At 31.0% G+C, this 25413-nt stretch overlaps 6 protein-coding genes across 10 annotated transcripts in view; 3 read left to right on the top strand and 3 right to left on the bottom strand.

Moving 5' to 3' along the window:
• The first annotated feature begins 561 nt into the window (after window positions 1-561).
• On the top strand, window positions 562-4996 carry LOC100748330 (rho GTPase-activating protein 44). 4 transcript variants are annotated; one of them, XR_004461316.1, is made up of 11 exons: window positions 562-1199; window positions 1548-1701; window positions 1782-2067; window positions 2148-2372; window positions 2497-2794; window positions 2881-3120; window positions 3215-4008; window positions 4080-4252; window positions 4326-4387; window positions 4509-4556; window positions 4641-4716. XR_004461316.1 is itself a non-coding variant. In XM_003487919.4 (10 exons), exons 1-10 carry the CDS (start codon window positions 1147-1149, stop codon window positions 4932-4934), a joined length of 2565 nt encoding a protein of 854 aa, XP_003487967.1. In that variant the 5' UTR covers window positions 562-1146; the 3' UTR covers window positions 4935-4996. The 4 variants fall into 4 exon arrangements, 3 of the variants coding, with proteins under 3 accessions (XP_003487967.1, XP_012238601.1, XP_012238599.1); XM_003487919.4 differs by lacking the exon at window positions 4326-4387 and having other exon boundaries at window positions 4641-4996; XM_012383178.3 differs by having other exon boundaries at window positions 4509-4649.
• Window positions 4997-6818: 1822 nt separating this feature from the next.
• On the bottom strand, window positions 6819-7653 carry LOC100743012 (acyl-CoA-binding domain-containing protein 6). Its single transcript, XM_024366211.2, has one exon. It carries the CDS (start codon window positions 7585-7587, stop codon window positions 6904-6906), a length of 684 nt encoding a protein of 227 aa, XP_024221979.1. The 5' UTR covers window positions 7588-7653; the 3' UTR covers window positions 6819-6903.
• Window positions 7327-9385, bottom strand: LOC100748210 (methyltransferase-like protein 23). Its single transcript, XM_003487918.4, has 3 exons — window positions 9025-9385; window positions 7716-8611; window positions 7327-7683 (listed from the first exon to the last, which is right to left on the bottom strand). Exons 1-2 carry the CDS (start codon window positions 9187-9189, stop codon window positions 8027-8029), a joined length of 750 nt encoding a protein of 249 aa, XP_003487966.1. The 5' UTR covers window positions 9190-9385; the 3' UTR covers window positions 7327-7683; window positions 7716-8026.
• Window positions 7660-8242, bottom strand: LOC105680471 (SRA stem-loop-interacting RNA-binding protein, mitochondrial-like). Its single transcript, XM_012382972.2, has one exon. It carries the CDS (start codon window positions 8012-8014, stop codon window positions 7703-7705), a length of 312 nt encoding a protein of 103 aa, XP_012238395.1. The 5' UTR covers window positions 8015-8242; the 3' UTR covers window positions 7660-7702.
• Window positions 9386-10033: 648 nt separating the features above from the next.
• LOC100748089 (NAD-dependent protein deacetylase sirtuin-7) lies at window positions 10034-12909 on the top strand. The gene is made up of 5 exons (XM_003487917.4): window positions 10034-10169; window positions 10259-10396; window positions 10540-10637; window positions 10835-11050; window positions 11158-12909. Exons 2-5 carry the CDS (start codon window positions 10298-10300, stop codon window positions 12314-12316), a joined length of 1572 nt encoding a protein of 523 aa, XP_003487965.1. The 5' UTR covers window positions 10034-10169; window positions 10259-10297; the 3' UTR covers window positions 12317-12909.
• A 3066-nt stretch (window positions 12910-15975) lies between these two features.
• The window catches only part of LOC100747965 (caskin-1), a 54310-nt gene continuing 44872 nt past the window's right edge, over window positions 15976-25413 (top strand). Inside the window, exons 1-2 of one of the 2 annotated variants that reach the window (XM_012383181.3) lie at window positions 15976-16409; window positions 21984-22100. Coding sequence is in view for 1 of the 2 variants with exons in the window: in XM_003487916.4 (XP_003487964.1) it covers window positions 16394-16409 (16 nt within the window). In the remaining variant the exon portion in view is untranslated. The remainder of the gene's footprint in view (window positions 16410-21983; window positions 22101-25413) is intronic. The other variant, XM_003487916.4, reaches the window with a different exon arrangement.

The raw sequence follows: 25413 nt of genomic DNA, 5'->3' as shown, positions 1-25413 counted from the left end.
TTGTAACTAAATAAGTTATAAATTTAAGCAACATTTTATTTTATTTTCTCCACCTACATATTATGGTTTTTGGATAAAATCATTGCTTGTTTTACACCTTAAGCTTACAAATAAACCTTCAATTTAAAACTTGAAATATATATTCTTAAAACCTAGCTAGATAATCTATGGTAACAGAATTTCTTTCATAAATTTGAATAATATAATCATGATAGTCGTATCTCATTACAGCGCTAATAAAATTTCAAATTGTTTTATATAAAATGCACAGAATGCATACAATATAAAAAAACGTAATAAAATAATATCGTTATAATTTTTAATAGGTAGAACGAAATTCTACTTTAGTTTTATTGCTTTTGTTGTATTCATAAAAATATAAATTTGCATAAAAATCCGCAATTTATATATAATAGACACAATAAATACATAAAATTATTTTATAATAAATGTTGAAATATTTTCGTGAGTTACTGTAGGTCGTTACGATTACTTAACGCGTTTCGCGAATTTTATATTTCAAATTTCGCGCGATTGAAACGATTTCTCGTTCTAAACGAAATCTGAATCACAGTGAGAAACAAGAATGGCTGACCAAGAACAGTAAAAAGTTGTTGGTTGTCCCGTTATCGAATCTTTTGATAGAAATTTAATGCCTGTTTAAAAAGGAAAGCAAAATTGACACGTAATCCAAGTTTTGTCAAATAATGAACAACGTGAAAATCTTTGCTCGGTTTCGCGGTTTCATTAAACAACCAATGGTGAACAAGGAAATAAAATGCCGCGATTAAAATTTCTATGATTTTGACACGTTTACAAAATTTAAGATCCAAGAAGTGAATCTTGAAACTTTTTTGAGAGTGGAAACTCGTCGATATTGTGGAAGGATATATCGATCGGGACATTCTATTTGTTCATAGAGGGTGTGGGATCATTATACAAACATTATGACGAATTGCTGCCTTTCGAGTGATACGAAGGATTCTCTCTATTTTTTTTATCGTCCGCATTTCTTTTATGTCCTCTAATTATACTAAACATGTGTGCTCGTGAACGTCGTCACAGTTAACAAGTGATAAGTGATCATAATTTAGTAGATTATCGTGTAATTTTATTTATATAATAAGCGTTAGGTGTTTATCAATCATGAAGAAACAATTCTTCAGAGTTAAACAGCTTGCTGATCAAACATTTTCTAGGTAATTGTGATTTAATTTCATTTAAAAGTCTACGAAAATTTTGCTTTTTCTAAATGTTACGATTGGTAGATAAAATATTAAACATTTTTAAATAAAGCATATAATAATATAATATTTTGATATACCTATCATAATAAAAGATAAGAATCTCTGTTTTTCTGTATAATTTTTAAACAATATAATTTTGAGCAATGTCAAAACACCATAACATTCGATAGAAGCAGACATGATATACCAAAATAGCTTATGAATCAGACTATCTCAAAATGGATTGACTTTAAAGACCGTTATGTTAATTTGAATTTGTCAATCTTCAAAAATTAATGAACTAAATATTTGTTTTTATAGAGCTGGCAAAACAGAAGTGCTTACAGATGATTTACAAGCTGCAGATAAACATGTAGATCAAATCAGAATGGCTCTCATTGGATTAAACAAAAGACTTGGTAATCCACCAAATCAGGCTATGACACAAGATGTTGCACTGAAGGAAAAGCGTTTGGTAATACATGATGATGAAATTTATGTTTAAATTTTGATGATAGCTTCTTTTTACGTTTTTAAAAATATATATCTTTTCAGAAAAAGTGTCCAGAATATATATTAGGTCAAACAATGTTGGAGAATGCTCCTGAAGATGGTCTCATGGGTTTTACTTTGTCAGAGTGTGGACGTGCACAGATGTATTTAGCAAATGAGGCAATTGAACATGAAGCAAAAGTTGAACAATATGTTGCAATGCCTCTTCAACATATTTTAGATACGGATGTACCAAACATAATAAAACATAAAAGAAATTTAGCCCGATTAACTTTAGATATGGATAGTGTGAGAACAAGATATCAACAAGCCAGTAAACATAGTGCTAGTAAGAAGAAATTTTAATCTGATTTTTAAATTGTATTACAAGAATTATGTTTATATTTTGAAATTAATATTGTGCAATAGGTGCAGGTGCAACAAAGGTAGATAACTTAAGAGAAGAATTAGAAGAAGCAGAAACTAAAGTTGAGCAATGTAGAGATCAACTAGCTGCAGAAATGTTTCAACTTATGTCACGTGAAACTGAATTAGCACATACTATTATACAATATGTAAAACTTCAAAGAGCTTATCATGAAAGTGCGCTACATTGCCTTGAAGACCTTATTCCTGGATTAGAAAGCTATATTAGTATGTATTTAATCGTATTTATGAAACAAAAACATTTGGCACGTTTGACGAATTTTATCATGTAATACTTCCAAGACTTACCAAAAAATTTCATTTAATATGTAATCCTGTTTCATAATTGTAGATGATAACGAAATGAAACCAGTTTATGGTTATCCTTTGGAAGAACATCTCAGAGTAACTAACAGAAAAATTGCATTACCCGTTCAATTGTGTGTATCTGCATTGCTAAGATTAGGTATGGAAGAAGAGGGCCTTTTTAGAATAGCTGGCGCTGCGTCAAAATCACGTCGAATTAAATTGAGTTTAGATGCATGCTGCCTTACATTACCAACTGCTCTTGAGTATAAAGATCCACATGTCATTGCTGGTGCATTAAAATCTTATCTTCGAGAACTACCTGAACCTCTCCTAACTTACAAGTAAATATAAAAATAATATTTACTATCCATAATGATGACGAAGAAAATTATAACATTATATTCGTTATTTTTATCTTATTTCAAAGGTTGTATCCTGAATGGATGGCAGCTGCAAAAATAACTCAGAATGAAACAAGATTAAGGGCTCTATGGGAGGTGTTACATAAGTTACCAGCTGTAAATTTAGAAAATCTGCGGTTCCTAATCAAATTTCTAGCTGTTCTCACTAAAAACCAAGATGTGAACAAAATGTCACCACAAAATATTGCAATTGTAATCGCGCCCAATTTAATATGGAGTCCACAAGAGGATGCAAATACAATGGTGTAAGAATATTATCCATTTACATTATTTGTATCATTGATCATCATAGAAAAAGTTATATGATAATCTCTACTAATGTAATATTTATTATTTCAGAATGAACATGAGTACAGCTAATAACTCTAGTCTTATAGTTGATCAGTTAATCACATATGCAGATTGGTTTTTTCCTGGTGAAATAGATTTTGATCGCGATTTAGAAGTTGGTATTATAATTGGTTCGGAAAATCAAACTACGAGTATGCGTCGTTGCATTTCTAACAGTAGTCTTAGTGATCATGGAGAAAGTCCTCCACAAGGCAGTCCTAAACCAGCAGCTCGTAGGAAAAACAAACCAGCTCCAACACCACCAAGTATCACTACTCCGGATAAACATGATAAGAAACCTGATGATAAACCACCACCCACACCTGATAAACCACCTAGACCTTTAACATCAGGGACTCTTAATCGCATAAAAAAACATGAAACAACAAATACCGAATCAATTACAAAACATGACACTAGTACAGATAAGCAAGATGGAAGCACAGAAACAGAAACTAAACAACAAAATACTGAAGCAAATGCACTTATTGATTCTTCGTTAGTTAATTGTCCAGAACGCGTTGACGAGGTACAAGAAGATTTACATAATGCAAACATAGAAACTGAAAAGATTAATCAAGAAACTCAAAAGGCTGAAAAGAAATTAAATGTTCCTATTGCTCTTGAAAGGAACACTATGGAAAATATATCGTGCAATAAGTCTCTTATGGAACTTGAAAATTCAGAAAATTCTATACAAAAATTAAAGGTAATACCAACTGAAAGACCGCCTCCCACTACATTAGAAAGACGTAGACCAGTAGCTGCCCCAAGAAGTATAACCAACATAGTACATAATGCGGGTAAATGTTTTTATAATTTTTTTATCAAGAAGCATAATACGAAATGTTTAATATGTGTCTTAATCTTAAAGAAGAAACGGTTGAATTACGTAAGAAGGCGGACAATAATCCTGTATGTACAAGCACACTTGATAGAAGTAGTAAACCGGCGATTCCAGAACGACCAGCCGGATTAATACGACCTTCGAGCCTTATTAAACAACAACCACGGCACAGTAACGAAAACTTAGACAGCGAAGCAGGAGTGAGTATTAAGGGTTTCTAAACGTCATGTTTAGTCCCAGTATATGTAAGATAATTCTTTAAAATAAATGTAGTTACTGCCAATGGACTCGACAAATATCACTGCCTGGATATTGCAATTTTGAAATACAATAACGTAAGCTATAAATAAAGATGAAGAATAAACGTGTTAATAGCTATTTTCATGAAAAAAATGTCGAATCGCATAATAATTTTTCAGAGCTATTAATATCTTTTTCCTTTTTAATAACCTATAGCCTTTAACTTTGGAAAGAGCTCATGTATATTCAGTGGACAAACAACAGGTCAGTATAATACAAGTGCGTGGCAGTGGCAATGTGTTCTGCACCTCGGGCAACAACAATGGCAACGCGGCTTCGAACTTACAGAGAAGCCCCAGTGTAGGTAGTCGACCTTCGTCTATGTCCTTGTACGGCGAACGACCGGAAAAGCCAGCCAAATTGAACGCTCCGGAACAAACGAAAGCTCACGTGCGAACCAGATCAGAAGGGAATATTATCGATGTGCAAACTCAGACTGAGACGGTGGTAGTTGTTAAATCACCGCAACAACCTGTTCCGGCTTCTCCAAGATTTCATCAAAGACCTCCGCGACCTCAACCGCCACCACCACCTCCACCCACCGCGCGTGTTAAATCGGAACACGAAAGTACTAATCTCTAGAATCAACTGTATAAAAAGTGATTATTACATTTATAAGAGAACTTTATAGAAATTAATATTTTTAAAAAATGAAGGCTATATTTCTCATAAAATAATATGGAACTATAGGAAACTCTTAACAGGATAATGTAAATTTTCCTATTTTTGATGTTAAATAATGAACGTTCCAATTTCGATAAGTACATTGAAATTGATAGCACAGTTAGATAAAATTTCATTTTAACTTTTTAAAATTATGCAGAAGGCGAAAAAATATGTTTTCTTCTGTATTTTAAAATTAAACATTTTTAAGTTTTTATAGTTATATACTAAAGATAATTAAAAAAAGTTATACATCTTATTTTCATATTTAACTCTAATATTTTTGCAACTTATCGACTTTTATACTTGTTATCAGAATAATGAAAACATATAAATGTATAAAAAGACGTGGCATTTAATGTCTCTAGATTGACATACCTTTTAAGCACACAACTTTCAGTATGGTTATTATGTAATACAAAATGGTATATATTTGGCATTAATTATAACACATTTGTATGTTATTTATTTATACTTGCAGAGTATATGCTAGATTGTGATGCATTTAATAAGGTGATTACTTATAAAAAAAACACAGAAAAGGGATGAATTTTTCGAATTAGCTTTAAGTTGTTGCAAAGAATTTTGGATGAACTAATATCAATTGACTTTAATGTAAATAAATAGGCACCCTTTGCGTGTATTTGTTTTACAAAATAACAATACTGTGATAATATAGAGTTTATAATATTGCCAAAAATTCTAAAATTTTCAGTTATTTAGCTCAAATAAAAAAGTGTTTAATAACATTACCTAATTATTCAAAATTTATTTTATTGTATTACAAAATTGTTTTATTTTTGTTTAATAATGGAATACTTATTTTGTGATTTATAAAAATATATTACAATATATTAACAAATTGTAGCTTCTGAAAATGGAGTATTTTTTAAATGTAAAGGAAAATATATGTATTGATAAACATATTGTATATAACACGTAATAATTTCATATATAAAAAATTCTTTTTGTTTTTACAAGTATGAAATAATAAAAAACAAATCTAATTTTATATTTGTTTTTTTATATGAAATCACCTGCATGTTGAAAATACGATTTAGCGAACTCTCTTTAAGCAACATTATTAAGGAAAATGTTATAAATTTGTTTGATTATTTCTCATTTCAATAATTCACATTTGTAACTGATTGTTTGATGATATAGATATAAAATTTCAATATATTTTATTAAAAAACTTGATAGAATTGATAAAATGTTTAGTTGCTGAAAACAATATTTAAATACATCATAAACATACTTTTATCCATTCCATCAAATAATCAGGATTTATATTAGATGAAATTTACATATTAAACATTGTTATATTAGTTAAGTAAAAAAAAAAACAAAAAATGGCAGAATATTTTATACATTTTTTTAAACTTCTTGGTTTCTACATTTTTTTTTGTAGTAATATGTATACTTGACTGATATATTAATTATAATAATGATACAACTAATGCAACAACATTTACATCTTATTTGAAATAATGATTTTAAGTATGTAATTTCTTGAATATCTTTTATTGTTATAAGTTATACATTTTTTCTTCATTAACTAATTTAAAAATATTTGTAAAGTGAGTACATTAGTCTCTGTGTACTCGATTAATGTTAAAATACTATTTATATTTTGTGCCTAAAAATGTACTACTATGTAAAAACGTTTTAACATTGTCTCTGATAAATTATACATTTACCTAAGAAATGCTTAGGCTGTGAATATAGTTAAAAATGCTAATGGAAGATTTATTTGTATATAAATAAAGAGTTTCTAAAAACAATTAAACTATAATATAAAACACTATGAGAAAATCATTAATTCAATTTATTAACATTCATCGTTAAATTTAGTTATTACATGATGATTACATATATTAATATTTAATCACAATATATGTTTTAAATGTTCATCAGCAATGTCTTTGGGTGTCATACCATTATTATCTTTTATGGATTCAGCTCCAATAGACAGTAAATACTTTACAACATCAAGATGCCCACATGAAGCTGCATAATGCAATGGTGTTTGCCCATCTTCATCTTGTGAATCTACACTTGCTCCTTTTTTAATTAATTGTTCTATAATTCTCAAATGACCTCGATCTGCAGCCCAATGTATAGGTAACAGACCTTCTGAATCTGTTAAATTTGCATGTTTTGGTTCTTTGTTTAGTAGTTCTTGTACTTTCTCATCATGTCCTTCTTTCACCCAATCCAAAAAAGTTTTGTCCGTATCGCTTATTTCATCTTCCATATTTATTAATCGACTAATAGCAACCCAGTTATTAGATTCAGATTGCGCATCTTGTTCCCAATTTGGATTAAGTTTAGATAGTTCAAGTACATAATTATTCATAGCATCATCACAACTCATATCATTAAGACTTTTCCATGCGTCCCATTTCTGTCTTGCTTGCATTTGATACCAATTGGGTTTTGAAATATTACATGGTCCAATTGTAGCCTGCTTATATAAAGCATAGAATTTTAAGAGTTCTGTGGAATTTAATTCTGATGCCAGTGACTGTAAATAGATTGTTGCTTTATTGAACGTTTTTTCAAGATTCATTTTGATGTCGTTTATATTATTTACTTTAATAAACTATGATCAAAGGCTTGGTTAATAATAGGATTTATATTAATTGTGATTATTTTTTTATTGTCTATTCACTGTGCATATACTTTCATTTCCAATTTGTATCAGCATCTAATATGTGTTGCTCTACAAACTCTTTAACAGGGTCTTCGTGCAAATATTGAAGACCATTAATAATAGATAATTTTCCATTATCCAAAACATGATCTTTGTTAAGCACAGAGGTTGCTACTACTTTATCATAAAATTCTACAAATCCATAACCTGTGCTTATACCATATTTGTCAAATATAACTTTTGCAGTTCTCACACTACCAAATTTTGAGAAGTATCCTTCAAGTTGGGAGTGAGAAACAGTCCATGGAATATTACGTATAGAAATTAAATATCTTGGAATCATGGCAAAAGACACTTAAGCTGCACGCTGTATACTTAATAAGTGAATTGTATGATCTTGCATTAATTCATGTATGTTTATATCAGAATCTGTTCCGAGTCCAGCCAATGATATATGAGTGCAGGTAAGATTCCATTTATTTAATAGATGTTCTATAGACCAATCTGCACTTCTTTCATGATAGGTACACAAGAATTTTGCATTTGGATTTCTTTCTAATAAAAATGCTACCGTAACAACTATATCTTCGAATAACGCTGGTTCATAAAAACAATCAGAACCAAGAATTAAATCTAATGGCCCAATTGAAAATAAACTAGACAAAAATAGACCCCATGTAATGCCAACAATTTGAACTTTAGATAAGATACCATTTAATTCGCAACTTCTTCTTATATGCTGCAGACTTCTAGGAAAACTAGCAGAATCACTTAAAGTTACAATAGCACCACATTTACTAGCTAAAATTCCAGGAAGAGCTGTACCTGAACCAAGTTCTAAAACTCTCTTCCCAATAAGTTCTTCTTTATGTTCCCAAAGAAACCAAGCTAACACAGGTGCAGAAGGCCATGTATAAAAACTATAATTAGCTTGAAGTAACTGTAACAAAAAATAAGTTGACAATAATACATGAGGCAAAAAATACTTAAATAAGATTATAAATTTTAACCTACTCACAATATACTTTAAAGAATCAAATTATCTTTTAAAACTTATTAATATTTAATGTTTTATGATTAATTAAAATATGAATTCAAATATTAAACGCTTTATCTACGTTACTTCATTTAAAAAAAAAGAGAATTACTAACACAATTATTTTACAAATAATAATATTGGGTTGGCAACTAAGTGATTGCGGATTTTATCATTGGGTGGTATTGACAAAATACGCAATCACTTAGTTGCCAACCCAATATACAAAAAAATACATAACCAAAAAGAGTACATGTGATATACATACAATAAAAAAATGAATCAATAATGTATTAGTTACTGAAAAATTGTAGTACCTCGAGGATATAAATCTCTAAACTTTCGTTGCACTGTATGTTGTCCTGAGTCTTACGAGAAGTAAACAAAAATTTTTTCACTTGCTCAGAGACGATTCCATCGGACATTAGGCTGTGCGTAGGTGGACTGGTATCGCGTGAAATACTTTCTTCTAAACCTGGCATGACTAATTATCAAACCGTTTCCACTAGTACCTATTCATTCTGACTGTAATTATTTAGTTGCAAATAGAAATCATAAACTTCGAATTTTCTTTGTCAACAAATAAAATCAAAGTCGAAAATATAATCGTTATTTTGTCCAGAGTTGTCGATTCACACCACAATAGAAAATACAAACGTGTAGATAATATTTAAATTTTCAAATGGCGGGAACAAGTTTCGAAAGAATTTCAATTGTATATTTAATAACCTTCTTGTTATCGCTAATACAAATTATTTTTACTATTGCCAAATTTAACTCGTTTTTTCTTTGTATGAAACTTAAAAAAAAATGTTTGGATTTGTATAATGCTATAAATGTATATGAATAGTTTACATGGATAACATACATCTATATGTAATTCAAAAATCTAGAAAAAGTTAATATTCTTTAACGACACTATTAATTGTTTATGGGATTAAATGTAAGATGTATTAATTAAATGTTAAATCGTAAAATAAGTATTCAGCAATATCAAATTTTGTTATGTATAATTTTTGCTTTAATATTGTTAAATATATGCATCCGTGATTTCATTGATTACATTGATTCTATTAATATTAAGTTTAGGAATATTTTCGTACAGAATGTCATATAGAATAGTCGCCTTCTACGTACAGAATTTCTTGGCAAAATAAATGACAAATTTTGTGTTATATAAATTAATTTAAGTCTACAAATTTATGTTAAAAAACATGTTACTTTTTTTGTTAGCAATAAAACTGTTTACAATGGTTTATGTATATTCGACAAAATTGGAGTATTCGTAATGTAGGATGTATTTTTGCCATTTTAATATTGTCATTCTATGTCATGAAGTATTCATAGTTTAAAACGATAACATTTATAACTTTGTCATAGTTATAAATTTAATTGTAAAAGATTGTAATATGCACATGTACATCTTCACAACGTATTTTTAATCATATTTTAAGTGAAAAATGTACGTTATTAATAACAATAATAGATAATATATTACTGATATACTAGAAATATTAATTTTAAGCGATCATGACATTTCTATCATTTTAGATACTTGATACAGTGCCGTGCTGGTCGTTTTGATTAAAGATGGAGGAGGCTGGTAATGAGAAGTTTCTGTCAAGGAGGCGTTCCGCAGCTCTTAAAGCTTTCAAAGTTAAAGACGAACGAGTAGCAACTTTTAAAAAGGTACGTGCATAATTTTTAATACTACTTATTCTATTATAGTTAGTTAGTCGTAAATTTTATCCAAAATTTCAATGTATCTCCCGGCATTGTTTTCGATACATCGTAAACAACAATGGGAATGTTACATTTTTACGTCTTTTTAGGTAGCTGCAATTTTGCAAAAATCTGAAAGAGACAGAACTGCAGAAGAAACAGGGATACTCGTATCTTGTAGTGATGTAGTAAAAGAGGTTAATTTAAGGTATAGCCATTTTGGAAATCATTGATTGCACACTGTGAACATGTCAAATTATTTTGTTATTGCTAACATAATATGGAAAATTGTCATAATATATGAATCTTCTTATCGTTTTTATGAACAAATAAATATTTAGAAAATGTAGTTTAGTAATAAATATGCTGACAATTATGTTAACAAAAAATTTACCAATTTCTTAGACAAGAGAAAAGACATAGAGTAAAAGCAAGGCTTGAAGAGGTAGAAGATGCACCAGAAATTTTAGAAGAAAAGTGTATGAGGTTGGCTGCAGCTATCAGCAGAGCGACATCGCTTGCTGTTTATACTGGTGCTGGCATTAGTACAGCCGCTTCTATCCCTGATTATAGAGGAACAAATGGTGTTTGGACTCGTTTACAACAAGGGAAAGATATCGGGTAATGTTAAAACTAATCAAATAGTGTTAAAGGATAATTAATCAGATTTAGCTTTCTTTTACTATTTATATTACTAGGTATTTTGATTAATTTATTATATATTTCAGAAATCATGATCTTAGCCAAGCAGAACCAACGTTGACACATATGGCTCTTTATGCCTTATATAAAGCAAGGGTTTTAAAACATGTAGTTTCTCAAAATTGTGATGGACTTCATTTGCGTAGTGGAATACCTCGTACACTTCTATCTGAAGTTCATGGCAATATGTATGTAGAAGTTTGTAGAATGTGTAAACCATATAGAGAATATTGGAGACTATTCGATGTTACTGAAAAAACTGCTCGATATTCTCATGGTACTGGAAGATTATGCCATAGATGTAACTCTGGTTTGCAAGATTCCATTGTTCATTTTGGTGAAAGAGGCAATCTTCCTTGGCCAATTAATTGGAATGGTGCAACAAGAGCAGCAAAACAAGCAGATGTTATATTGTGTTTAGGTTCTAGCTTAAAAGTTCTGAAGAAATACCCATGGTTGTGGCAGATGGATAGGCCGATACACAAACGTCCGTCACTGTACATTGTAAATTTACAATGGACGCCGAAGGACGAAAACGCAGTTTTGAAAATAAATGGAAAATGCGACGAAGTTATGAAAAGAATTATGGCTCATCTTGGGTTGGAAATACCACAGTATAATCGTGCCAAGGATCCTATTTTTTTCCACGCTGTACGACTTAGAAATAATGAACAGCACACAACAAGTCAACCTTGCTTGGAAGAGCCATCCAATATTGTTCATAAGGAACTAAATCAAATTAATGAAAATTTTCACGAAGATGTTTCAACCGAAACCAAAGAGGAAGAATGTGTTTCATCCAAAAGAGTAACCGAATCAATGTCTGCTTATTCAGCTCCATTTTTTACTGCATTACCATTTTTGTCCATGGGCTTACCATTTCCACCAATGTATATGTGCCCTCAACTAACACCATTTTTTTATTATCCATTCATGCAAGTACCGGATATGACCTCAGACGTGCCAAAACCTAAACCTACGTGTATTTTCTGCATGGAAAACGAAGGCTCTCTTACTTGCCTTTATTACCAACGAGACGCAGATAATTCTAATTTAATAGGACCTGAAAGTAAGCAGATAAAAGATACAAAAACATTGGTAATCCATTCAGATCCTCCGATAGCTGCTAAAAATCCTGGGTGGTTTGGTAAAGGATATCGCAAAGGCATGAAAAAGAAACGGTAGCATTTACTCTTTCTCATATACGACCTTTCTTTCATTTCTGTTATAATGTGAACGTATATGATATATGACATATGATAATGTATGTAAATGTTTGATTTCTCCATATCATGATGAGATCTGTATACACAATTTAGATATGCGTAGAAAATTAATTCCAGTACCCAAAATTTTAGTAATTAATTAAATTAAAGTATTTAAAATTAAAAAACTTAAATCTCCATACTCTGAAGTATTCTATTATTCCTGTTTAGTAGTTGTGTGATTATTTAATTTTAAAGTTTCAGTTACAGAATGAAACAATTAATACATATTTAAGAACATCTATAAATATCTAACCTGAAAATTGTTAATTTCATTGTTAAGTGCTTATTATGAAATTTCCTCGATTTAATGTTTTTACTATTGTACAGGCTAATTGTATTGTGATTTTTAGTTGTAAGATTCGTAAAGTGTTATGCAAATCATGAAAAGTTATAGTGACCAAAGTGATATATCTTTTATTACAATTTTTTACTTTGTATTTGTACAGTTGAATGTAACATAATTTAAAAAAAAAAGAATGTATGCATAAGTAGTATACGTGTAAAGCTTTTTGTATCTTTTTATATTGATTTACCATTCCAGTTTTATGAACTAGGAGTTAGAACAAAATTAATCCTATGAATATTAAAGGACTGTTTGTAATAAGTATCGAAGTATATTAGCTCCTTTTTTTTACTAAACGATGCAATAAATAATACAACATTTTATATAAAAATATAAACATCCATCTTTTATTTATTTATTTATTTTTTTATATAGCCATTTCAAAATGAAGCAGATATAAACAAGGTATATCTGAAATTATTTATTAACTATGAAATCAAACGTAACGCGATATATAAACATGCGCGTGCCTATACACACAGTGCATTTTTTTATATCATTAAAAAGTTTACTATTTTGTATTTTAAATATAACTATATGGTGATTTTTAATAATACAGACTACATGTAATGTATGAAAAACATAAAATTTTTTAAAAATATGCAATAATATATTTTTTTTAAAATGATGCAGCTATAAAAATAACATTAAGTAAGTCACGGTATTTCGGATAAAACAGACTGTTACTTATAAGCTTATTAATTAATTATATACTGATAGACAAATCAATATGTAATAACTATATAGTTCTAAATTATCCTTATCCATTTGATAATTTTTATTGCATGATATTTACCAAGCTCAAATTTAATAATATAACAAGATATGTATATATTTTATAATGTGATGCGTATATATATAGGTCATGAGACAATATAATCATTACTATTTCTAAGATTAATTATTAATATTATTAAAACGATAATAGACAGAAGAAAATAAAAAATCTTTATAAATAAAAGAGAAGATCATTGAATATTTAAAGTTAACTGCGTTTCACGTTACAGTTTTTATCTGTGTGGAACAATATCCGTAAGTAAGTTTTTTCATTTTTACTATTAAGTACCTAATTTTTTTAAATGAAATAAATTTGTAATGTTTTAAGTTTATGATTTTTGATAACGTAGGTTTCGAAAATATTATCTAATAAATTAGAAATAAATAAATACACAGATGTCAATATAAATAAAGATCATATTATATAAAATTAGGAAGAAATCTTTTATATGAAGAATATATTGAAATGGGCGAGAGATATCAAGGGATAAACTTTCGATAGAAATAAACGCAACTTACATGACGGTGAGTGAACGTTATCGAAGATATGTATATAGTATGATATGTGTAGGTAGAATAAGAGTTACAGCATCAAGGTGAGGTAAAGAAAAGGAAAGGAGATAGAAATGAGAACGAAAGGAATATAAAGAGGGAGAGAAGTATAAGGGCTAATGCTGGCAGAAGGGAAGAGATTGAAAAAGCCTACAGTCTGTTGTCATGGTAACCCCGTACAGCGTCACCCTATTACCAGCTTCGACAGTACTTATTGTAAAGCCTACCGTAGTACTTTACCGATACTACGATAGTGTACGTCGACCGCTCATTGACTTCTTGACTTTGTACAACGGGATCTCGTTGCGAAGCATGTGGTTCCACTCCTTTTACGCTGTTCTTCTAGAAATGACATCGGAATACTTTCCTAGCCAATAAAGAACCATACACAAACGAATAGGAGAAATATCATTTACTAATTTCTTACAGCTTAATTTTAAGTCTTTAGAAATACAAAACATCTTAAATATTTTCTATCTTTTTAATTTTTTGAACCTATCGTCTTCTGTATTTTTAATTAAACGTAGCAGTCGAGTATGCTATTTAAATTGGTATAAACAATATTTTTATAGTTAAATTTTTAAATTGCTGAAATGTACAAATTTTACAATTATCATCTTAGGTGAACGAAATTGTTAGGTTTGAAAAAAATACTATAAGACTATACAGAATTAATAATTTTTTATGTTATACATTTATGTTAAATCATCTGTTTTGTTATAATTCGTGAATCAATTAAAAAGAACATTTATAACTCACGTTTGAATTATAAAGAAAGAGGAATATACTATTAACATTAAGTAGATGGTAGAATACTTTTGACTTAAATAAGATGCGAGACCAAAACTATTAGTACAATTACTTTCGATTGAGCCAGTATACAAATGTTGGTAATATGGTTATATCATCGCATTATATCTGTGCATGCTAGCGCATATGTGCTCATAAACTCAAGTCGATGGTACAAGGTAATTAAGTATAATTAGTTCTATTGTACTGTGTTGTTCTTACATCATCTTTTATGTAGTACAAGAACGTAATTGCTACCTTTTAAACATTTATTTATTTGAAGTCTATATATAAATTATTTATGACATGTATTTTATTCCTTTTTATAAACAAATTTTAGTAACGAAATTATTGCTATAATTATAATACATATAGGCTTCGAGGATTAAATAAATCAATTTATATATATTCCGAAATTAATATATTTAAATTTGTATTCTTGCAAATAATTTCTAATATATGATATACATTCAATGCTTACATTCATGTTACTTTCGACTTTAATCATGATTATTTCTTTTTCACGTTCGTATTTCTTCAGATATCTTCTTTTTTTTAAAACACTTTATTCATAGAAGGTGTAGAATATATAAATATTGAATACCAAAACAAATATTTAACAACTATTTATAATTTAATATAGACCCGAGGAAAACAGGAGGGTTAATTAGTAGAAAGTTGAAACGTAAAAGTGTTCTAAAGTTGTTTCAGAAATCGTTATTTAAATTATGCGTTAATTATCGTACTGCATAGACTTATAAATGTGTATCTTTTGCAGGATTAATATTGTTAATAATGGTAAAAAATTTTAATTTCAGTTGATTAACTTGCCTTTTGTATGGCTTACATACAAAGCGAATATACTATCCTATATGTCACACTGTAAATTTTTCTATATAACGCTTTACATTTATAGTTTAATGTAACGATATTATATCAACCAGAAATACAGGAAAACAATGTACAGAAAACGCGATAGAATGAATGGATTTAAAAAGCCAACAGTGCGGCTCGGGGACCTAAATCCATACAAGGAGGAGATTTATCATTACCGGTTGGTCGAGCGCTCTGGCGGTGGCATTGGATACTAGAGGACGACAGTGCTACGTGAGAAATCGTGATGGAGTAGTTTATACCCTGTTTGGTCGCCGTTTCTCACCCGCGTTCAAGTACGTTTAAAATTACCACACATTCGGTCAGTGCATCCATTGGTCGCCGCGTAGAGAGAATCACTCTGATCGCGGTTAACAGTATGTCAGTCATTCTCGAGGCGACTGGTTACTTATTCGCGTTAACGTAACAGGGAAAAGTACGGTGTCGGAGGAGGCAGGTTATCTTCTTTGTTCGAGAAAAGCCTCATCAGTGGGCAATGGCGCGGGAACCTTACGTTCCAGAATCGGTGTGTGCATGGCGTAGGTGATGATCGGTGTTTGTACATGTGGCATGGTGTTTATAGCGAACAGGAAGATTTACATACCTCGCTGGATTGACCACCTCGTCGGTTTTTGGATACGAGCCGTGTCGTGAGCCGCCATGAGGCGCATTAGCGGTAAGCCAAATACGTTCTTAAGCCATCTTAAGCGATATTTTTTCGATACGAATCGACCATCCACGTATAATCTTATAGAAAAGCATTGTTTACGTTTGTTAATCGAGTGGCATCACAAAGAATTCCTCGAAGGAAGGATATGTATATTAGAACGTGATTTTCAACTTCTTTGTAAGATTGCGCACGCGCTCATTTCGCTGTGTTTGCCAATTATTTCACGTTCTCTCTTTGAAATGTACTGATTTTTAAATTTATTATAAATCGAAAGTAATATCGGATGAATGTCTATATTTGAATACTGGGAAAGAGTCGAAGTTATTGGAGTGACGTTATGATCTATCGGATGGATTAACTCAGTGGTCAAACTATACTCACTGCTACATTTTGCATTAAATCGTTAAGCTTTACGTAACTATTTACAATACGTTTAATGTTTCACGCGTTTTCGAGCTACGTGTCGTTGTTTGGTTAACGTTGTCCTTTAGAATAAGATATATGTACCAAAGATGGTAAAAGAAAAATTATAACCGGTTCATAAGTTTCCTATTTGATTACTAGATTTGACAATATTAAGACTTATCTAGCATTGAAAATTACTCGTATAATTTCACGAGTCACAATTAATACAGAAAACGGCGAACAAATTCAAAAATGTTGTATAGAATGGAAGATAATAAATCCTCAGGTGTTTTTAATCTATGCTCTACAGAATTGGCGTAGGGAATAATAAAGCTAGAAAGTGGAGTTGCTTGTAACCAGCAAACGTATTTGAACCTTTCCCCTTCTACTTGAAAGAAGCTGCTTGAATATTTTCGCATTCGTAACATTGAGCGAAATACAAGGTTCGTTCTCCGGAGCAAATCAGGCAAATGGAAACATAAAAATGTATTTCTGTGACTTCTGCTTTGTGACAGTTCTTTTGGTGTACGTGCGATTTGAAAATTGTCATTAACTATTTGGTCAACATTCGAACGTATAACGTAATAAATGCGGGAATTTTGAATGCTTAAAAACTACTTGACTCTATTTATTTCTTTATTTTGATATTTTAATTGATATTCGGTATTGATTAATAAAATAAATTGTGCGTGATATATATACTGTTCATAAGAGAATCTTTATGTACTTCACATTTTATACATTGAATGCAGTATAATAGTAGATTAAACGTAGAATAACAGTATTTCTTGAAACTATTAGGAAGGTGTGTCTTCACTGTGAAAAAATTTCATTGAGAAATTTCGTTCAAAGATTCCGTTTATCTTTTTATTTCCTATACGTTATTCATCGGAAAAAGAGTTTTTATTTATAATGTGCACATACTTGTACATGCACGAGGTATATATTACAACATTTTTTTTTAAATATATAAGAAGCAGTAAAGAAATCTTCAGAAAAATACACATAAAAATTAACATAGAGAAAAGAGTTGTTCTTTTAATTATTACCGCGAAATCTCGACGAGTGATTCATAATTAATTTCTTATTATTTCATATTCGTCTTGCATAACACTAAATATACGCTTTGTTCGGTTAATTTATGTTCCTATGCGCGTGCCTGAATTATCATTTGCGATTAAACGAGCCCCCTTTGATTGTATTACATCGCCTTTGCATATAACGGAACGTCCAATTTATTCTCTCGTTGCGATGTCTTAAAAAAATATCGAGGCGTGTACATACAACGTTACAAGAAGTTAACAAAATTAAGTTTCAACGAATCGATGCACTTTCGAACATCAGCGAAAACGTAAAAAGATGTTAGCTATTTTTCTGTACGTCCTTTCCTCTGTACTTTCTCCTCCGTATAAAAACAAATTTACACAGAGAAACAAGAGTTTCTAGCGTGCAATTATCCAACAGCTATCTCGAATATGTGATTTCTTCGATTCGGAAGAAACGAACGTGGTTATCGATTCGTTATAGTTCGATATTAGCCGTTTGACGAAAGAATTGCGCGATTGGAGGGGAGGATGAAAGATGATCGGGAAGGTGGGACTAAGGCGAGGAAGTGTAGAACAGAGTAGGAGGGACGAAAGTATATAGGAAGAGACGGAGGTGAAAAAAAAGCAAAGAAAGATGGAAAGAAACGTGGGACTGCGTTTATCAGACCTTTTCCATCCACGCTGTCCAATGTCACTTTCGGAATATCCAGATCTGCCGATATAAGCAAATAAGTAATTTGTTAATCGCGTAAACGAAGTTCGTAACCGGGTTATATTCGTTTTGACTGAAAATTTCTATAATTATGGAATTGATTAACGATGACAAATCGATTTTAAGGTTAGTTTTGCTTTTCGTGAAGGATGTAATTTGTTTATAAGAAAATAGCAACTATATAGCGCAGTAGGAAATGGGAAATTTGTAAGTTTGAAGAAATGTTCGTGTCTGCAGGAATAGTTAATTTGCATTCTCCGGATACCAGACGAACCGATCAGATTAATTGGAAAATTTTATGGGAGCGAAATTAATACTGAGAAAATAACAAGATTTTACAGAAACGCGTGCTTCGACGCTAGGATCCTTTATAAGGTCAATTCGACGTAGTTTGGTACAATTCTTCCTGTTATTTTTATATACGGTTCTATAATATTTAGTTTTCCAATCAAACATCGTGCTAACTCTAATGAAACTCTTGTAAATAATCGTTGCAGGAAATGGTAAAGGAAAATATATTCTAAGAGTTCAAGGGTTAGCGACTCGACTTCTTATACGGCAACTTAATATATATTTCTTTTCTTTTTCTCTTTTCTTTGCTTAATGTGCTCTTGCATGCGAGAGAGAAAAAGTGCGCTTCTCGAACAGGATGTCACTGTAACCTACTTTTAGTTAAAACACAAGCAGAGTTAAAGGATGTATTTTCAAAGCACGAAATAAGTTCGATAACTTGACCATTTTCGCAATTTTACATTCGGCGTATGTTGTATTTATAAGATAACGTCCCTTCACTCGGAGTGCAGCAAAGAAATATATTTTGGTAGAAGGAATATTTATTATGTAAAAAACGTAATACACAATTTTTCCCGTCCTCGAATAAATTTCGTAAATTCGCCAAATATATCAACAAATGTTCACACACGAAAAAAAAGAAAAAAAAGAAAAGGAAAGAACATAATAAAAAAAAAGAAAAAGAAAGTACAGCCATGGATGAAATAATTAAATTAGAGTGCATCTTTACAACAATGATGGAAATGATACAGAAATACTCTATGTACAATTTATATACAATCTATATACAATTTATGTACAGTTTATCGAGTAAATAATCGAATATACAGGGTGGTTGGTAACTGGTGGTACAAGCGAAAAGGGGGTGATTCTACGCGAAAAAAGAAGTCGAAAATATAGAATAAAAATTTTTTTTTTTTAATTTTTCCACCGAGACAACGATCTACAGTGAGATCCGTTATAACGAGACGCGGTAAAGTGCAGGCGTACCGAGCGAACATTCAAAGTCGATTTTCTCGAGAACAAAGCCTCGAACGAAAAATTTTTATTCTACATTTTCGACTTCTTTTTTCGCGTAGAATCACCCCCTTTTCGCTTGTACCACCAGTTACCAACCACCCTGTATATTCGATTATTTACTCGATAAACTGTACATAAATTGTATATAGATTGTATATAAATTGTACATAGAGTATTTCTGTATCATTTCCATCATTGTTGTAAAGATGCACTCTAATTTAATTATTTCATCCATGGCTGTACTTTCTTTTTCTTTTTTTTTATTATGTTCTTTCCTTTTCTTTTTTTTCTTTTTTTTCGTGTGTGAACATTTGTTGATATATTTGGCGAATTTACGAAATTTATTCGAGGACGGGAAAAATTGTGTATTACGTTTTTTACATAATAAATATTCCTTCTACCAAAATATATTTCTTTGCTGCACTCCGAGTGAAGGGACGTTATCTTATAAATACAACATACGCCGAATGTAAAATTGCGAAAATGGTCAAGTTATCGAACTTATTTCGTGCTTTGAAAATACATCCTTTAACTCTGCTTGTGTTTTAACTAAAAGTAGGTTACAGTGACATCCTGTTCGAGAAGCGCACTTTTTCTCTCTCGCATGCAAGAGCACATTAAGCAAAGAAAAGAGAAAAAGAAAAGAAATATATATTAAGTTGCCGTATAAGAAGTCGAGTCGCTAACCCTTGAACTCTTAGAATATATTTTCCTTTACCATTTCCTGCAACGATTATTTACAAGAGTTTCATTAGAGTTAGCACGATGTTTGATTGGAAAACTAAATATTATAGAACCGTATTATAGACGCTACGTGCTTCGTAAAACTCGATTTGGACCGAATAGCTTATGTATATAATGCGCTACGTGTCGTATTCATACATTTAAAAAAGTAAAACCAGTCCTTTATTTTCCTTACAGCTTGCACTTCTTGGTCTTCTTTGAAGACCGTGAATTATTCATGAAAGTCTCTTTTTTCTCCCCCCTTATACCCCTTCTGTTGAAATATTTCATTTTAAATTCTCGTTGAAATATATCTAACCGGTCTTATATTATAAATTATTAAAAACACTTTACGTCGTCCTCACTGAAAATTATTCAAAGTTCAATTTCCGCAATTACGTAGTTATTAAAACGTTATCATTCTTGAGATGAAAGTGCACGCGTACACGCATACGAGCAGGCTGTATAAAGCGCTATGTATAAAGTGAACGTTCGAAGATTGATTCACGGATGAAAGTTACAGTAATGTGGTGTACATTTAGACGTTAGCGTGTATTTAAGTGTAATACACGAGATAGAAGCACCTTGTTCGAAAGTCGAATTCGCACATAGAGGAAGAAAGTATATGCTCGATTTATTCAGGCATAGTTGGCAATATGTACGATATCTACGTGTACGACGAAGCAGATACGTTTGCAGTAGCAAACATCAGCGTCGAATTTTTCCCGATGGGCTATCCATCCACGTTTACGCCGATGCTTGTCAGCAAATTGTTATAAATACGAGTGGCGATCGAACTTCTTTTAATAATCTTTTTCTAAGAAGCATCTACTCTTTCATTTGTATCGTACGATAGGCCTTTTAACCCTTTCGTTATGGCAACTTTCAGATTGAGAAGGTTCTTGGTATACGCGCCCGCAGGTAAGTTTCTTTTAACGCTTTGAAAACTTCTATTGTACGATCAACCTGTAACTCCATCGCGATCTTACGACGAAACTTCGTGAAACCGAGGAACCTACGGTGTAATTTGAACCAAGGACCAAGGTTGTGGAATGTTTTGCTTTAGAAAGAAAACAGTTACGAATATATGTGTATATTTGTAAATTCGTTGAAACTCTAGCTTTCTTCTTTGTTTCTACGTTCTCACTGGTTTACGAACAACGGAAGAGACGTTCTCTCCGCCAATGAATTATCGCGTTGATGTACGCGAGCGTGTTTCATTAACGAAAGGGTTAAAGTTGCATAAATATCTTTACTCGACACGATCCAAGTCAATGGAACGAGTGGCTTCGAGATATTCCTAGTTTCTCTTCTATAATGCCAAGTCGTTTTTGTAGCGTTAATTATATATAGGTGAAAGAACAATGTTTTCCACTATTTCAGGATAATAAGCAGTCACCTGATCTGATCTGTTCATCCCTGCTTTGTGAATGTTGTAATCAAGAACGACGTCTGGTTTTGTCTCTTTGTAACTGGCTCTTCTTGTGACCGCACAACAACGTAAGTTGTAGAAGCTGTGTGGCATGCTAACAGCATCAAACACATCTCTCGCGTCTCTCCATTTTAGGCAGCGCAGGTGCTTTCTTCTTGCAGACAGATTTTTTTTTATCTTTTTTTTCTTTCTCTCTTTCTTTCTTTTTTCTTTTTTTTTTAATATTCCATCTTTAACACGGTTGCTTGTGGGAAGTATTTTTTGTAACCTACTCGTTCAGCTAACGAGATACATGTCAAAATAGTCTTACAATTGGCATTTATTCTTTCTTTTTTTTTCTTTTTTTTTTTATCTCACTTTCACTTTAAACGCGTTACATCGGTTATGATATCGTTTAACAGTTTTATATTCTATGTTTATCTTCTTTCATATATATATATAATATCGTAATATTTACATAAAATATATCTTAGTGTGTACAAAGTTCCGGTCAGATGGATTTTTCACTTTATATTGTGAAGGCGATATTTTAAAGACTTTCAACTCTGCTACGTCCCGACTTTGCTTTGCTCTCAACTGCGGAAGAATACCTTCAAATGACGTTCAATGTTTTAAATACAATTGAAGATCACAGGGAAGGAACGTGATAAGTAGATTTTTATTGTCCTTTTTATTTCAACCGCGATTCACGACAGCGAAGGATATGCTTTTTTAATAGCAGCCGACAAAGAACAGAAAGAGCGTGTTAAATTCAAAGACTCGATTAACGAAGTTTCGTAGAAGTGGAACGTACGTACAATGTTACGATAAAGAGCAGTTTTAACATTATGAAAACATATTTCGCCGTAGAATCGAACAAAGGAACAGTTCTAGTAACCTCGCTTCCCTGTAGTCTTCGGTTGAAACGAAACATCAATAGCAATTCTCTCGTATCTTCCGCAAACTTAGAAATTTTCTATCGCTGAAATAATACGATTCGGTCGAAAATGTGCCGAAGGATACAACGGAATTAATTAACGTTGCACGATTGTACGACAATCGTACCCAATGTCAATCTTTCAGGATTTTTTAAATATCGCTTCTGGCATATAAGCGAAAGATCGAAATCTGACCAGAAACTTTTCCACGTTATTGTGTATACGTATGTATATACAGGGTGGTTGGTAACTGGTGATACAAACGGAAAGGGGATGATTCTACGCGAAAAAAGAAGTCGAAGACATAGAATACAATTTTTTTTCTAATTTTTCCATCGAGACAACGATCTACAGTGAGATCCGTTGTAACGAGACGCGATAAAGTGCAGGCATACCGAGCCAAAATTCAAAGTCGATTTTCTCGAAAACAAAGCTTCGAACAAAAAATTTTTATTCTATATTTTCGACTTCTTTTTTCGCGTAGAATCACCCCCTTTCCGCTTGTACCACCAGTTATCAACCACCCTGTATATGTATATATACGCATATATATATATATATATATATATATATATATATATATATATATATATATATATATATATATATATATATATATATATATATATATATATATATATATATATATATATATATATATATATATATATATATATATATATATATATATATATATATATATATATATATATATATATATATATATATATATATATATATATATATATATATATATATATATATATATATATATATATATATATATATATATATATATATATATATATATATATATATATATATATATATATATATATATATATATATATATATATATATATATATATATATATATATATATATATATATATATATATATATATATATATATATATATATATATATATATATATATATATATATATATATATATATATATATATATATATATATATATATATATATATATATATATATATATATATATATATATATATATATATATATATATATATATATATATATATATATATATATATATATATATATATATATATATATATATATATATATATATGTATTGGGAATTTGCGCAGTTTCCGTTATTCTTAAGATCGAAGTTTGATAGCACTGCTTTGAAGCGACCACGCCTCATAATCGATGCAAGCCAGAGAATGCGAAGGAACATATAGAGGAATGCGGAATTTTTAGACCGTAATCACCGAGTTTAAGTTTCTTCACCAGACACTTGTATATTATTAAATGTAAAAATTTGTAGATCCTTTACATCGTACGTATTACACTTTCGTATTTAATAGAAAGTGTTAGTTGATTTCAGTTACTTTTCATTTTTGAATGGTCTCGCTGTTTCACTTGATGTTAAGACGTTGGTTAATCGATAGCGATGCAACGATCGTATTGTATTCTTTTGATGTTCTCAGTGCACAGAATTCATCTGCACCCCGTACATTTTTAGCGTTTGATGTCTTTAGGTTTGCTCGTTTCGCTCGTTTTTTCTTTTTCTTTTTCTTTTTAGAATATAATTGTGAAATTTGTTGTTCGTTAGATGCGTTCATCGTTGAACTGGTATCATCGAGTTCGTTTCAATTTGTATTTTGTATTTTACGCGATAAGGGCGATTTATCCCGTAAGATGCGAAACATAAATTGAAATTATGAAACGAAGCGACGATTGAAACGTGTCGTCGAGGTATTGTGAGGTAATGGCGAAAGAACAAATTACGAGTTATGTTAAGTAGTTAAACATTTTATACGGAACATGAAAAGAACGGGTAGGCAGCGCGAAATTCAGGCCTCGTCCTTTTAAAACCAGTGAAAGTGAGAACGGTTGCTTCCGGTTCGATTGACACGCAACTCCGAAATTGAACGAAGCGGTGATGAAATTTGTTCGATAACTTCAAACCTACGAAATCCAGCTTCAAGATGCTTTTTTCAATGGGCAAAGTTGGTGGATGGATTCTCGTTATATAATTAGTATAACTTTAGTACCATTGGCGATATAATGTCGCAGAATGTGTGGCACGCTTAAGCGGAAAGTTACTGCGCGTGCAAAAATAAATCAAACAGGAAAGAAAACAGATTATTTTGCTTTGACGCTTCGTTTTCGAGAGAATCGAGTTTAAAAGTTCGTCCACTACACGTACATACAGTTGCTCGACTCTAAACAAAGTAAGAATCGTATTGGATTGGCGACTAAGCGATTGCGGTTTTTGTCGATACCATCTAATGAAAAAATCCGCAATCACTTAGTTGCCAACACAATGCAACTGGACGAAAGACTGTTTTACCAACAAAGATAAGCGAAAAAAATGTAGAGCAAAGTTTCCTCGTTTAAAGTTTCGTTCTCGAGAAAATCGACTTTGAAATACACGATAGATGTCATGGGCACTCGATCGATAGCCACATTGGACACGTTCTTCATC

The sequence above is a fragment of the Bombus impatiens genome, unplaced genomic scaffold (genome assembly GCF_000188095.3).
Source record: "Bombus impatiens unplaced genomic scaffold, BIMP_2.2 scf_0203, whole genome shotgun sequence".
Lineage (NCBI taxonomy): Eukaryota > Metazoa > Arthropoda > Insecta > Hymenoptera > Apidae > Bombus > Bombus impatiens.
This window is presented reverse-complemented; position numbering and strand designations above follow the sequence as displayed.

Coding starts and splice junctions, on each gene's coding strand:
- LOC100748089 (XM_003487917.4), top strand. CDS start 10,298: ATGGAGGAGGCTGGTAATGAGAAGTTTCTGTCAAGGAGGCGTTCCGCA. Junction 10,397..10,539: donor GAGTAGCAACTTTTAAAAAG/GTACGTGCATAA, acceptor ACGTCTTTTTAG/GTAGCTGCAATTTTGCAAAA. Junction 11,051..11,157: donor CAACAAGGGAAAGATATCGG/GTAATGTTAAAA, acceptor TATATATTTCAG/AAATCATGATCTTAGCCAAG.
- LOC105680471 (XM_012382972.2), bottom strand. CDS start 8,014: ATGATTCCAAGATATTTAATTTCTATACGTAATATTCCATGGACTGTT.
- LOC100748210 (XM_003487918.4), bottom strand. CDS start 9,189: ATGCCAGGTTTAGAAGAAAGTATTTCACGCGATACCAGTCCACCTACG. Junction 8,612..9,024: donor TAGAGATTTATATCCTCGAG/GTACTACAATTT, acceptor TTTTTGTTACAG/TTACTTCAAGCTAATTATAG.
- LOC100743012 (XM_024366211.2), bottom strand. CDS start 7,587: ATGAATCTTGAAAAAACGTTCAATAAAGCAACAATCTATTTACAGTCA.
- LOC100748330 (XM_012383176.3), top strand. CDS start 1,147: ATGAAGAAACAATTCTTCAGAGTTAAACAGCTTGCTGATCAAACATTT. Junction 1,200..1,547: donor GCTGATCAAACATTTTCTAG/GTAATTGTGATT, acceptor TTGTTTTTATAG/AGCTGGCAAAACAGAAGTGC. Junction 2,795..2,880: donor GAACCTCTCCTAACTTACAA/GTAAATATAAAA, acceptor CTTATTTCAAAG/GTTGTATCCTGAATGGATGG.